This window comes from Pleurodeles waltl, chromosome 4_1 (genome assembly GCF_031143425.1).
Source record: "Pleurodeles waltl isolate 20211129_DDA chromosome 4_1, aPleWal1.hap1.20221129, whole genome shotgun sequence".
Lineage (NCBI taxonomy): Eukaryota > Metazoa > Chordata > Amphibia > Caudata > Salamandridae > Pleurodeles > Pleurodeles waltl.
In genome coordinates this window covers 636,682,548-636,697,403 of record NC_090442.1, presented here as the reverse complement: position 1 = coordinate 636,697,403, position 14,856 = coordinate 636,682,548, and the positions used below count along the sequence as shown (strand labels likewise).

At 50.0% G+C, this 14,856-nt stretch overlaps 1 protein-coding gene across 1 annotated transcript in view; it reads right to left on the bottom strand.

The window, feature by feature from the left end:
* The window catches only part of MON2 (MON2 homolog, regulator of endosome-to-Golgi trafficking), a 775,721-nt gene that overhangs the window by 431,014 nt on the left and 329,851 nt on the right, over nucleotides 1-14,856 (bottom strand). Inside the window, 1 exon segment of the mRNA XM_069229077.1 lies at nucleotides 13,981-14,093. Coding sequence (XP_069085178.1) covers nucleotides 13,981-14,093 — 113 coding nt within the window.

Below are 14,856 nucleotides of genomic sequence, written 5' to 3'. Positions count from 1 at the left end.
GATGAAGCTCACCCATTACGCTATCTGCAATATGCCACTGAAGACTCCTGATGAAATAAAAACAGTAGACTGTACAGTAATGGCCTGGAAGCACCTGAGAACTCCTGCAGACTAATTGCCACTCTATGCCCCAACCCTGCCAATGCAATTTCATCCTGACCTTTTGGTCACACAGAAAAAAGGCGCAATAGTGCTTCTAAAAGATCAAGGACTAATGAAATAGGAGATTTATATATAAAAGGGAAATTCATAAAGCTGACACGCCATGAATGCAGAAACAAACTGCGTTATGGTCCTTTACATATCTCCGACTGAGAACCGCCATGAAAGCTCTGTACCCAATGTTCCCAATAGAACCTCCCACGCTATGTGCATTGCAGACACTGCTCACTGGTCCCTCCCCAAACAAACTTGTAACCCAGTTATATGCAGAATCTCAAAAAAGATACGAAGCTAGAGAAACAGCTGGCTCACGAGAAATGGAATGAATTGTTAGAAACGTCCCTGGGCCCTGAAGAGTGGCGATCCTGTTGTGCATTAACTGGGATGCTGACACCCAATTGAAACTTAAGAATTATTCGTTTTAAATACCTGCAGCAAATGTATTACGCCCCATTGCGATCATTCAGATATGGACTCGGCAATTTGTAGAATAGGAGATGCAGGGTTTATGCCCATGGGGTAGAGCAACATTAAGGTGTTTGAATTTTGGGAACGTGTGACCGAGATCCTTACAGAAACAATCTCTGTAAAAGTAGAATGTACACACAGAATGTGTCTACTTAGCCTGGTCAAACCCTTACACCTGTCTAATTGAAAATTGAGGACGATAACCCTCTTGCTGGCAATGAGAAGAGTAGCAATACATTGGAACAGTCGCATGGCCCCCAAGGTGCCTCAGTGGCTGAAAGACTTGACATATTACCGGGATCAACTAGATTTATGAGCACATGAACTACTGCAAAGCTCCAGGCCAAAAGACTTCTGGGGTCCATTGACTGTGCATCTATTGGTTAGACCTACAGCAGAACAGAGTTATGCCAAAGCAGTAATGTGTAATGAACTCTGTCCGCAATAACAAAATTATACCTGTCTGACGTGAGTGGACCTGTGACGTAAATACATGATGATTTTATTCAAAATGTGAAGTGATAATGATTTAAAACATGGTGGTAATTGTTGTATGAATTTGCTCCTATGGAAACAATAAGCAAATGTAATAATAATAATAAAAACAATCTTGAAGGCATAGTATAGTTAGAATGTGAGGGACAAACTTTGGTATGATGAAAAAGCATCTTATGGTCCAACGGAAAGGTAAGTACAATGAGAAAGTTTTAATGTGTAATAGTTACATTATTTTGTCATATGAAGCTGTATATCTATAAAGCTGTGTATCCTTTTCATTTACTTTTGAGTTTATGAAATTTGTCTAGATTTGCTAAAGCACTGTCTAGGCTTGATGCATGAGGATAAAAAGACAGATATATCCTTACTCAAGTGTATATTCACTACTAGACTGAGGTGGAACGCTCCACTTTTTTGTTTTTAATCATTTCTGAGTGGAGATTTATACCTCAGTGCAAATTTGCAATCACTCACTTAAAACAAGTAAATCTAGTCCACACCCTAGACTGTGCTTTTCTCTTTGGACTATGTGAAGCCTGCAGCCACCCAGGAACCAGATTCAGCTTTCAAACTGCACACAACACTGAAGAGGAATTTTAGTGAGAAGGAGACATTTGATGAAGTTAATTTGGTAGTCCAACACTACAGACAACTACACGGTCTGCCTCCACTCTCAGTGGAGTACAGAAAGCAGCATGGAGCAGGAGGTAACGGACTGTGCTCATGCATGGGGGATAAATGGTACAGGGAGTGAATTGTGACGTGATGTTCATATAATTTAAGGTTATAAATTGTATATATGCATACTTGTGCATCCCATGTGAATGCGTTTACTTCAGTGGTCAAAGACAATTCTAGCCCAAGTTTGATGTTTGTAGGACATTCTGATTTCAGCATAGTAAATAAGATCCATGTACGTCACATCACCCTGGACTCCCCTGTGTGTTTATGTTTCAGAAATGTCCAGGTTTGGTAAGCTTCCCATGGTGGCAGCTAAGCCCAGGCTTAAACATTGCAGCTATTTGCCACCAAAGTGGGTACATTTTCAAGGTGCAATTCTGATGTCTCCACAATGTGTTTTGGAACTTTTCTTCTCGTTAGCAAATGGGTCGAATCACACAAGTGGAGTATTGTTTTTATCAGAAGAATTGTGGGAACACAGAACAGTAAAACATTTGTTATTATCAATTAAAGTGCTCCCCATTTTTGGAACCCAAACGTAAGCCAGTGTGCAAGAAAACAGGGTTTTTTTTAACAATGCCCTCTGAATTTCATGATAGTATGGGTAATCTCAACTTCATAGTTGTATAATTAACCACTATTCTTAAACTCAGTACCATGGGCACATTTAAAAAAGGTATAGGTCTCCTACATACCCATTCTTCATTCATTAGATTTTACCATATGAACTGCTGCATGGTAGGTACACCTACAACTGCAGCTCAGTTGTTGGCTCTGGTATTTACCTGTTTTTGGAAACTCAAAAACACTATGGGGGTCATTCTAACCTCGGCGGTAAAAGACGCTTACTGCCGTGCAGAAGACCGCCATAACACCGCGGCGGCCGCAGTAAACCGCCACGGTCATTCTGACCCACAACAGGCAAACCGCCAAAATACAGACATCCACAAAAGTCCGCCACACCAAAGGCCAGCGAGAAACTGGCGATGACCAAACCTCCACCGTCACGGCAACAGAAATACGCCCATGCCATTACGACCCACGAATCCACGCGGCGGTCTTTCAACCGCGGTATTCCATTGGCGGTACACACCGCCGCGCTCAAAATACACACACACTTACAAAACACAGCCACATTGGACAATTACAAATACACACACCTGATACACATACAAACAACACTCCCACACACCCGACAATATAAAACACACACCTACATCACCCACAAACCCCCACTCCTAGAGATTCGTGAACACGCACAGAGAAAAGAGATCCGAGCACCCAGACGCGCAATTCACTGTCACCCAGCAATATTACCACGCACTTCAAACAACACACCAATACACATCACCACACTTAGCACCACACAAACCACCCCACACATCACCCACACCACCCCATGGCACCGCAAAGACACCCCAGGTTTTCTGAAGCTGAACTCAGGGTCATGGTGGAGGAAATTGTACGGGTAGAGCCACAGCTCTTCGGGACACAGGTGCAGCACACCACCATTGCCAGGAAGATGGAGCTATGGAGCAGAATAGTCAACAGGGTCAACGCTGTGGGACAGCACCCAAGAAATAGGGACGACATCAGGAAGCGGTGGAACGACCTACGGGAGAAGGTGCGTTCCATGGTATCCAGGCACAACATCGCGGTGCAGCGGACTGGCGGCGGAGCCCCACCTACTCCCCCAGAATTTACAACATGGGAGGAGCAGGTCTTGGCGATCCTGCATCCTGAGGGCCTCGCAGGAGTAGGTGGAGGAATGGACTCTGGTAAGTCAAATTTTAACTACTTCATCCCCCCCACCCCACCAGCATGCCAACTCATACCCCCACCCTCACCCCCACCCCCATCACACCTACTCCTTGCAAATGTCTCACCATCACAACCCACCCATCCCAACACCAAGCCCTGCATGCGACCACAAAGCATGGACACCCATCACCTAAGCATGCCCACTGCACATACCCATCCCCCCCCCAAACCACTGTCACAACAGCCCCCACAAGGGAATGCCAGCACTGGGGTACACGGGCACCCACCCATTGCACGCTATGGCACACACAGAAGCAATAACCATACTTTTATACCCCTGCAGGACCCGAACGCCATGTCACCGCGCAGGAGGGTCCACAAATGTCTACTCCACCCCCAGAAGAGGCCCACAGTGATGACAGCAGCTCTGTCTCCCTGGATCTAGATGACCAGCCCGGCCCATCGGGGACCTCGGGACAGTCGGTTCCCCTCAGACAGCCACAGGCCACAGCAGACCTTCCCCCCTCTGGGAACACCAGCACAGCACCCACCCACCCAGCGGGCCCATACCTCTGTTCCCAGGACACGTCAATCAGCGGTGTGTCCACCACTACAGGGCACCCAGGTTAACCCACCACCCCAACAACAACAAGGACCTGGGGGCAGTGGTAGTGGGCACACGGTCCAGGGGACAGAGGCCCAGGGAAACAGGGGAACTGGGAGGGCTGCGGTGCGACAGGGGGGGGGGGGGGGGGGACAGGCCCAGGGAACCCACTCTCCACGAGGCCCTCTCCTCCATCATGGGAGCCTACCACCACTCCCAGGAGACGATGGCGACGGTCCTGGCCAGGTTTCAGGAGATCCAGCTTCTGCAGGAGGAACAGTATATGGGGTTCAGGGAGGAACTAAGAAACATCAGTTCCGCCATGGGCACCATCGTAGTGGCTCTGAATCAGGTAGTCACCACATTGCGGGACACTGTGGCACCACAAAGGGCCCCTGTCACTAGCATGGACCAAGAACTGCCTACCACCTCCGCCGGCGCTAGTGGACAGGAGGCCCCGACACAAGACCAACAGGCCACCAGAACCCCACCCCCTGCAGAAGGAGAACCACCCCGCAAGCGGGTCCTGAGATCCAGGAAGAAGACAGAGTAAGATGCCAAGAGCCCCGCCAGGAAAGGATAACTCCCTGATTGTCATCCCACTGTCCCACAATGACACCCTGTCCAACCTTAAACTGCCCCTGCTCCACTTTCCACAGGCATTTGGACAATGCACCTGTGATACTGATAGTCTGGACTCTGCCATGGACAATCCTCCACCATCACCCCTCACCGATTTGCAACCACCCACCAATTTAGAGCACTGTAATAAACACACTTATTGCACAAAACAATCAGGAGTCTGGCTGTGATTTTGAACAAATGTATTAGACATGACCGTGCCAAAATATTTATTTACATTGTGATGCCAACATACCACTGTCACACAGCTGTAGTCCATGGGGAAACAAAGCAGATGTCAGGCAGTGGGGCCCACATCTCTGAAATCGGAAGGGAAAGTCACAACTCAGTTACCATACACTGGGGGAAAAGGTCAGACAGTGGAGAGGTAGGAGTCTTTAAGTAAATGTAATATGCCGGTGTGGATTCTTACCTGTGTGTCATTGGAAATAGTGCTGTATTACTGTGTTCCTGTTCTCTATGTCGTCCTCTTCGCCTTCCTCCTCTTCACTCTCCACAGGCTCCACAGCTGCTACAACACCACCATCTGGACCATCCTCCTGCAGAAAAGGCACCTGGCGTCGCAAAGGCATGATCTGGCACACCTTCTTTGGTGAGTACATTAGGGATCCACCTGTCATATGGAGGCACCTAAACCTGGCCTTCAGGAGGCCGAAGGTCCGCTCGATCACCCTCCTAGTACGCCCATGGGCCTCATTGTACCGTTCCTCTGCCCTTGTCCTGGGATTCCTCACTGGAGTCAGTAGCCATGACAGGTTGGGGTAACCAGAGTCACCAATTAGCCACACACGTTGCCTCTGGAGTTGACCCATCACGTAAGGGATGCTGCTATTCCGCATGATGTACGCGTCATGCACTGAGCCAGGGAACTTGGCATTAACATGGGAGATGTACTGGTCAGCCAAACAGACCATCTGGACATTCATGGAATGATAACTCTTCCTGTTCCTGTACACCTGTTCACTCCTGCTGGGGGGGACCAAAGCAACATGTGTCCCATCAATGGCACCAATGATGTTGGGAATATGTCCCAGGGCATAGAAATCACCCTTCACTGTAGCCAAATCCCCCACCTCAGGAAAGACGATGTAGCTTCGCATGTGTTTGAGCAGGGCAGACAACACTCTGGACAACACCTTGGAAAACATGGGCTGGGACATCCCAGATGATATGGCCACTGTTGTTTGAAATTACCCACTTGCTAAGAAATGGAGTACTGACAGAACCTGCACTAGAGGGGGGATCCCTGTGGGTTGGCGGATTGGTGACATCAGGTCTGGCTCCAGCTGGGCACACAGTTCCTGTATAGTGGCTCGGTCAAGCCTGTATGTCAGTATGACATGTCTTTCCTCCATTGTCGACAGGTCCACCAGCGGTCTGTACACGGGAAGATTCCTCCATCTCCTCGCATGTCCCAGCGGACGGTGCCTATGAAGGACAACAGCGAGCACAGAGTAAATCAACCCACAGGTACGTTCCCACAGCTTGCACATAACACGATTCACAATGCATTGTATGGCTTGTATGAGTGTCGAAGCAAGGCCTAGGTATGTGTGACGCAGTAGAAATTAAGCCATGTGGGCCCTTGAAATGGCGGCTGCCTGACCTATGAAGTGCGACAATGGGATGTGAGGTCAATGCGCTGGCGTGGCACACCGTGGCGGTAGGCGGTCGAAGACCGCGGCGCAAAGCAGCATTGGTTAACATAGAACCCTATGGGTCTCAGGAGCAAATGACGATGTGCGCCGGTGGTATGCACCGCCGCGGTACGCACCGCCGCGGGCGTGACCACCATTTTCTATCTGCTTAATCACTCGATACCTGATCTTCCACAGGAGAGTACCTACACTGCAAGTGCTGCTGTGACCTCGGTCTGGAAGAGACAATGGCTCATGCGACTGGGGAAAGGGCCCCTGCCTTCACTGCCCAGGAATTGGAGAAACTTGTGGATGGGGTCCTCCCCCAGTATGCGCTACTCTACGGTCCTCCAGACCAACAGGTAAGTACACTGGGACCATGCTTTGTGGGCAATGCCTGTGTTGAGTGTGGTGGATGAAAGATGGTGGGGAGGGGAGCGATTGAGGCATGCATCAAACGACAGCTGAGAGCATGTGCCACATGGCAAGGGTGGGGGTGGGGGCCACTCACATCAAGCATGCAGAAGGTGATGATTATTCTTCTCTCCCTGTACATGTCACATAGGTCAGCGCCCACCAGAAAATCGATATTTGGCGTGCCATCGTCAAGGACGTCCGGACCCTGGGGGTCCACCACAGACGGGGCACCCACTGCCGGAAGAGATGGGAGGACATCCGCCGCTGGAGCAGGAAGACGGCGGAGGCTCAGCTGGGGATGGCCTCCCAACGTGGGAGGGGTGTAAGTCGGACTTTGACCCCCCTGATGTCCCGGATCCTGGCGGTGGCCTACCCCGATTTGGATGGGCGCGTGAGGACATCACAGCAGACACAAGGGGGTGAGTACACTCAAATCCTGGTGACTTTGCGCGCAGTGGAGGTGTCTGGGTGGGGGAGAAGGCTGTGGGTATCCCTAGGCCAGGGCGTTATCTGTAGGCTAGGCCCCTTCGTAAGGCATTGCCCTGTGCCCCCGCCCCCCACCTCTGTAGGGTGCCAAGTACAGCTATTCATTGCCCTGTGTCATCTATGTGTGCAGATGTCGCCCATAGGCTTGTAGGCCATGTCCCACGGATTGCGTAGTCGACCCCAAGTGCGCGGCGTAGTGCAGGGGGCTTCTGTGTCTGTCCTGTCCGCCAACGGTGTCGCCAATGCATGCACTCAACATTTCTTTATTTTTCCCCCCACCCTTTTTTGTTGTCTTCCTGTTCATGTGTGCATTAGCATCATCAGGCGGAGGAGAAGTGGCATCGGAGCACGAGGGAGCTGCATCTCACATGGCCATGGCGGGCCATGCAACGGAATCGGAATTCACCAGTGAGACGGAGGGCGAGGGGAGCTCCACAGCAGGGACTCGTGCGGATGTCAGTGACAGCGACTCTTCCTCTGAAGGGAGCTCCCTTGCGGTGGCGGCAATATCTGTGCCCCCCGCAACAACAGGTACAGCCGCCACCCAGCGCACCAGCACCGCCCTCCCAGCAGCCCCTCAGCGTCTGCCCCGTGCCGGCTCACCCAGGAAGGTGGGCATCTCCTTCGCCCCAGGCTCCTCAGGCCCTGCCCCTGTCACCCCTGCTACCCTCAGTGAGGAGGTCATTGACCTCCTGAGGAAGCTCAGTGTTGGGCAGTCTACCATTTTGAATGCCATCCAGGGTGTAGAAAGGGAGGTGCACCAGAGTAATGCATACCTGGAGGGCATTCATTCTGGTCAGGCTGCCCTTCAGCGATCATTCAACACTCTGGCCTCAGCACTGACGGCAGCCATTGTCCCTGTCTCTATCTTCCCCCCTCCAGCTTCCTCCATCCATACCCAATCCCCTGTACCTCTGCCTATCCCAGACACACCATCAGACCAGCCTGCACACACCTCAACACCCAAGGGAAGCTCAGCCAGACATAAGCACCACACATCACACAGGCATTCACACAAGCAACATCCACATGCAGATATACCAACACCCACTGCCTCCACTGTGTCCCCCTCCTCCTCGTCTCCCTTCTCCCTCACTGTGACGTCTCCACTCACACCTGCATGCACAACATCTTCAGCCACTACGTCCATCACCAGCACACCCACTAGAACCCCCGCACACGTGCAGTCACCACCCCCACTACCATTCACACGTCCCCTGTGTCCTCTCCCAGTGTGTCTGTCACCCCCTCTTCCAAGCTACACAAACGCAGGCAGCCACCCACCCAACAGCCATCCACCTCACAACAGCCTCCAGCCCAAGCACATGCACCCAAAGACACCAGACTTCAAACTCCTACAACCACAACCTCTTCCTCCACTCCCATACCTACTACACCTACCCGTCCCTCTCTTCCTAAAATTCTTTTCCTATCAAAACTTGACCTCTTTCCAACAACTCCCCCACCCCGTCCATCTCATAGGACTCCAGTCAGCACCTCAGCCACCACAAAAGCGGGCCCTGTGAAGACAGTCTGCCATGGACTGTGGAGTCCCCCACCCTCAAGGGCAGCCAGTTCAGTAGGGAGCCAAGGCACGGCCAGCCCACCCCCACAAAAACATGCGAAGATTGTCAGTGGCCGGCACGAGAGGCCTAAAACACCAGGGACCAAAATCTCTACCATGGCTCCGGCAGGAAGTGTGGTGCCAGCTGGCACACCGCCAAAGGTGGGGAAGGGCCACAGGCGAACAGGGAAGGCTGGGAAGGGCAGCACGCCCGACAAGACCGCCAGCAGCCCACCTGTGCAGGCGTGCCCGCAAGCCCCATCCCAGGTGGGCAGGAGGACACCAACAGGCCCGGTACTGCAGCCCAGGAGGGCCCACCAGCCCCATCCCAGGTGGGCAGGAGGACACCAACAGGCCCGGTACTGCAGCCCAGGAGGGCCCCGCCAGCCCCATCCCAGGTGGGCAGGAGGACACCAACAGGCCCGGTACTGCAGCCCAGGAGGGCCCCACCAGCCCCATCCCAGGTGGGCAGGAAGGCGCAGCCAGCCACAGGTCAGGTGGCGAATGACCTCCACGCCATGGGCGGATCCACTGAACTGGGCACTCAGCCGAAGCACCGCTGAACAGGGCACCGCCGTCTCAAGCACCGCTGACCTGGGCACCGCCGTCTCAAGCACCGCTGAACTGGGCACCGCCGTCTCAAGCACTGCTGAACAGGGCACCGCCGTCTCAAGCACCGCTGAACTGGGCCCTTCATCTCAAGCACCGCTGAACTGGGCCCTTCATCTGAAGCACCGCTGAACTGGGCACCGCCGTCTCAAGCACCGCTGAACTGGGCACCGCCGTCTCAAGCACCGCTGAACTGGGAACCGCCGTCTCAAGCAACGATGATCTGGGCCCTTCATCTCAAGCACCGCTTAACCGGGCACCGCCGTCTCAAACACCGCTAAACAGGGCACCGCCGTCTCAAGCACCGCTGAACTGGGCACTGCCGTCTCAAGCACCGCTGAACAGGGCACTGCCGGATCAAGCACCGCTGGCCCATTGGCGGAAGGGGCAGGCCCGCATCTGTGTCGGGCAGGGCTGCACGAAGCACTCTGGGCACCAGTCCCCCTCCAATACCAATGGAGACTGTTATCCACTTGTGAGACTGTGGCTTTGCATTCCCCAGGATGGAACAGTGGGCAAGCCACCCACTGTATAGACTTGAGAGACTGTGGCTTTGCACTCCCCAGGATGGAACAGTGGGCAAGCCACCTACTGTAGAGACTTGAGAGACTGTGGCTTTGCACTCACCAGGATGGAACAGTGGTCAAGCCACCCACTGTATAGATTTGAGAGACTGTGGCTTTGCACTCCCCAGGATGGAACAGTGGGCAAGCCACCCACTGTAGAGACTTGAGAGACTGTGGCTTTGCACTCCCCAGGATGGAACAGTGGTCAAGCCACCCACTGTATAGACTTGAGAGACTGTGGCTTTGCACTCCCCAGGATGGAACAGTGGGCAAGCCACCCACTGTATAGACTTGAGAGACTGTGGCTTTGCACTCCCCAGGATGGAACAGTGGCCATGGAGGCCCCTCGTGGATCTGGCGTCGTGGACTCATCTGGCTGAGGTGCCCCCCCCTTCCCTTCCCCCTGAGGTGCCTGTAGTTTTCCTATCTGATGCTCCTGCAGTGTTCTCTCCGTTGGTGTCAGGTATCCTGTGTGGGCTATGCCCATGTGATTTGGGCCCAGTGGTCCACGAACAATGCCTGCTACAAATATCGGACTTGACATTTTATGTATATAAAAGTTTTAGATGTGTGATATATTTTTAAGCCAGTAATACAATATATTCCAATGTTTATAATCATTTCCTTTTGTCTTTGCATTCCTTTAGGGGGGTTGGGGGGGGTGGTAACTGTGATGTATTACTATGCATTGATGTGTGTGTTGTAGTGGGTGAGGGTGGGGGTGGGTGTGTCGCGTATGTGTGTCCCCGTAATTTTTTGCCTCCCCCCTCCCCTGTGTCGTAGGTGCAGTACTAACCGTGGTCTTCTGCGCCGGCGTTCGTGCTCCTGGTAGAGGAGCAGGAAGACAATCGCTGGGAGGATGTGTAGTTCGGGTTCCATGCTGTCCAGATTCCTCGTGGGGAGTATGGAGGTGAGCGTTTTCCGTTCGATATGGCTGATCCGCCGTGTTGTTATCGGCGGGGCTACCGCCCCGGAAAAGGTGGCGGATTGGTGGGTTGTGATAGGGTGGGCGGTACATTGACTCCCGCCTGTCTGTTGGCGGTGACCGCAGCGCTGTTTGTTTGTCCCGCCGTGGCGGGCGGTGTGTTGAAGTGGCGGTCTCTGTTGGCGGTTTCCGCCAGGGTCGGAATTCAATTTTTTTTACCGCCAGCCTGTTGGTGGTTTTGCCGCCGCTTTAACACCGACCGCCAGGGTTGGAATGACCCCCTATATACCCTTACGATCATAAGGGTCTGATAAATGTAACCACAGGTCAAAACAACTACAGAAGTAAACATTCAACACTTCTTTTGGAGAACCATGAACGATCTACACAAACGCCACAGCCAGAATTCCAACTTTTGTCTACTTTTCAGGAATGAATAGTTTTCTGTGTTAACCAATGGGTTTTACACCTGTTTCCACTACAACTGCAAGTAGATGGAGATCAAAACAATGGGAAAGATGGATTACCACTTAGAAAAACGCACACATTGTGCTTAGAAAATGATCTTTTTTACAACTGACCCCCCTCAAAAAATAAAAATAATTTAATGTGCATCTATTGTGCTGTATTGAGTCATAAGCATGTTTGAGAGCCCATGTCACAGACCTTACTTACAAGCCATAAGTCACCAAATACCACAACAAACAACTAATATGCAAGAGGTGACTGTCAGAAGATGCAGCTACCACGTACCAACAAGGTAAGGCTATGTATACATCAGTGAAGCATACCTCTGGTATTCCAGACAGCTGACACATTGATGGAGCGCCACAGGCGTCTATTGTGGAAAGATGTTCCTGTGGTGAGGTGGCTGATGTTCCATATGGGTGCAATAAGGGACACCTACAGCACAGAGAGGTGGAAAAAGGCACAAAATATTCCCTTGCCTTTACTCCAGTGACTGCAGCATTGCAATATATAGGTGTACTCTTTTGCTGATGCATCAAGTACCTGGTGAAAGCATCAGAAACTGGCTTGCCCGTGAGATGCCTACACTGAGTCACTCTGGAAAGATCAAGGGGCTAGGAAATGGAGTGCAGCCAGTATCTGGACCTGGGCAAGGATAACCTGGGAGAGGGCTGTAGCTTAGCCAAGATCCTGCTCCCATTATGCAACGTCAATGATTGCATCAGGTGAGAGTCAGTGTCTATCAAATGACTACTTTTCTGGACATGTTACAGAGGCTGAACCTTTGCCTTTAAACTCTTTTCTCCTCAAATAAATGAAGGGCAAATCTAGTAAGATCTTCAACAAATGGAGGGTAAAAAGGTGTTGTGTGGTCCGCCTGCATGTAACTAGATGGTGTAATGAGTATCGCCTGTAGATGGGTGGTGGAGTCCTTTCTCGACACTACCTCACTTTACATTAGCAGGGGTGTTTCATGTGGTGTCAGCCTTGTACTTTCTTGTTTAGAGTAAACAATTTTAAGAAAGAGAAAAAGAAAAGAACAATACAATTTTTTTAATTGATAACGTCATAAAAAATTGTTTTTGAGATTTATCTATTGTTCCCTGTTGTTATGTGGTGCCACCATTGACTTTTATGGAAGTGTGCAGCAAGAACTATTTTTGTAATGACGGTTTTGCAGTTTTACACAGCAACTTGACCCAAAGGCATTAGAGAGCTTCACAGGAGAATTAGATTACATTAAAGAAGGTCACATTATTTTCTTTTTTTATGCACAGGGACATTAAGGGCCTCATTACGAGGCTGGCGATCCAAGACCGCCAGCCTTGGGGTGATGGACTGACTGCCGCAACTTAGGCGATCTGACCGCCACATTACAACACTGGTGGGCAGACCTGCCAGGGGATCGCCATCCCTGTCAGGAACATGGATCCCAACGGGCTGCCAGCAGTTGGAGATGTACTTAGCCAGGGCAGAATTGAGCGCCATCAGGCTGATTACAACTCAGCTTTCCGCCAGCATTTCCATGATGGGGATCCTGCCATGAAAAGGCTGGTGGAATGCCAGTCTGTTTTGCAGACAGTGTGCATTCCGATGGTGCCGGGGGGACCCCCTGTGCGACGGTACTGGCCTTGCAATGCTGATGCATAGTCTCCAAGGTTTCCAAGGGGGTCTGCTTGTCAGACCATCAGGCTCGTAATGAGGTCCTAAGTGATTTTTCCACAATCACAGGACTCTAATCTGGTTCTTCAGTTCTCAAGTAGGCAGCTCTGACAGGCCACATCTTCTCTCACAAGTGGCCATGTGTGGTCCTTGACCTACACTACAGCTTCAATGGAGTACATTTGAAATTGTTTGTGCCTATTACAGCTGTTGTAAACTTAGAATTGTATTTTGTGAAAAACATTGCTTAATCCTTTAGGGGTGTTTTTTTATTAGCATGTGCTTTCCTAAAACCTGCTTGTATTTCCGGAACCTGCTACCATTTAGTGATAAGTATTTTTCATTTTGAAGCCACTACCCCTCGTCTCTCGCACTAAAAAATAGGAGAGGCATTTTATCCATCCATATGTTTGTGAATAGCATTTTGTAGTACTGAAGTACTTTTGTAACATTACTTTAAGTACTACAAAGGGCAATTTGTAAATCAGCTCCTGTAGGTGTAAGTACAACAAAGAGTACTGAAGTGAACATAAGACAACATGTTCGGCACTGAACTAAACAAATGAAATAAACAATAAATACAGGTTGTAATTGTGACACTTTTCTATAGAAATGCTTTGGCAAGTTCCATATCTAAGCGGTAGATATCCTCTTCCCACAAATACACTAGTACTAGTGTCATGAAGCACATATCATGTCAGTGTTCATTCAACAAATTAAGCTGTAGATATATAATTCCTACTGTTATGCTATTCACAATGATGTTATACTGCTCTGAATATTTTACAAAGCTATTGTAACTGTCAATTCTTTTAACAGTGCATACTCACCATGACAGTCCCCTGGGGTTGAACTGCCAACGGCTGCCCCACTGCCACCACTTGCTGATGGGACTCACTGGACGGACTGATCATCTGTACATTCTGTCCTTGAATCGAATATGCTAAAACAAACACCAACATCTTTCATTACACAGATGTATTAATGAATTGTGAGTAAGACACAAAACACATTCACAACATTCCAACAATTCTGAGCAAACTGAAAATTACACCATAAATCGAGTTGCTATGTTGCAGTTATTATCTTTCGATTGCTATTAGACAAAATACTAAAGCTAGAAATGATGAATTCTAGATGAATTATGGAGGTATCTGATTTTAAAATGAAATCCGTTGTTTTGGACCTAAAATCTTTTATAATGCACCCTTTCTAAATACTGCGATTGGAATTTCTAGTCCTCCCATGTGTCTGGATCGCCAGCAACAATCTGAATGGGCAGCAGGAAGGCAGTAGCCTAGCTTGGAGGAGGAGATTGTGTCTCCACAGTGGCTTCGCTCATGTATTGTGATGTCACTGAAAGGAAAAAGAAGTGTTCTTCAGGTCAAAGGATGTCAGATGACTACCGCATTGCATCAGGGAAGTGTATAAATGATTAGCCAATTTTCAAATTCTCAACAATACATTTAGTAGGTATGTTCCGACTAGGCTTCACACATTACCAGCAATACATCTCAAACCCCTAGATGACATCATCATTCAAAATAACTTTATAAAATACTAACTAGGCAGTACTGGGCAAAGAAAACTGTTTTTCTTACACTGGATGCCCCATTTACGTTTTCAGGAGCAAAGAATAATACTGTATTGGTTTCTCTGATGTTAGCATCCTTTACTGGTTGTGCCAGAGCCAAATCTTATTCCCA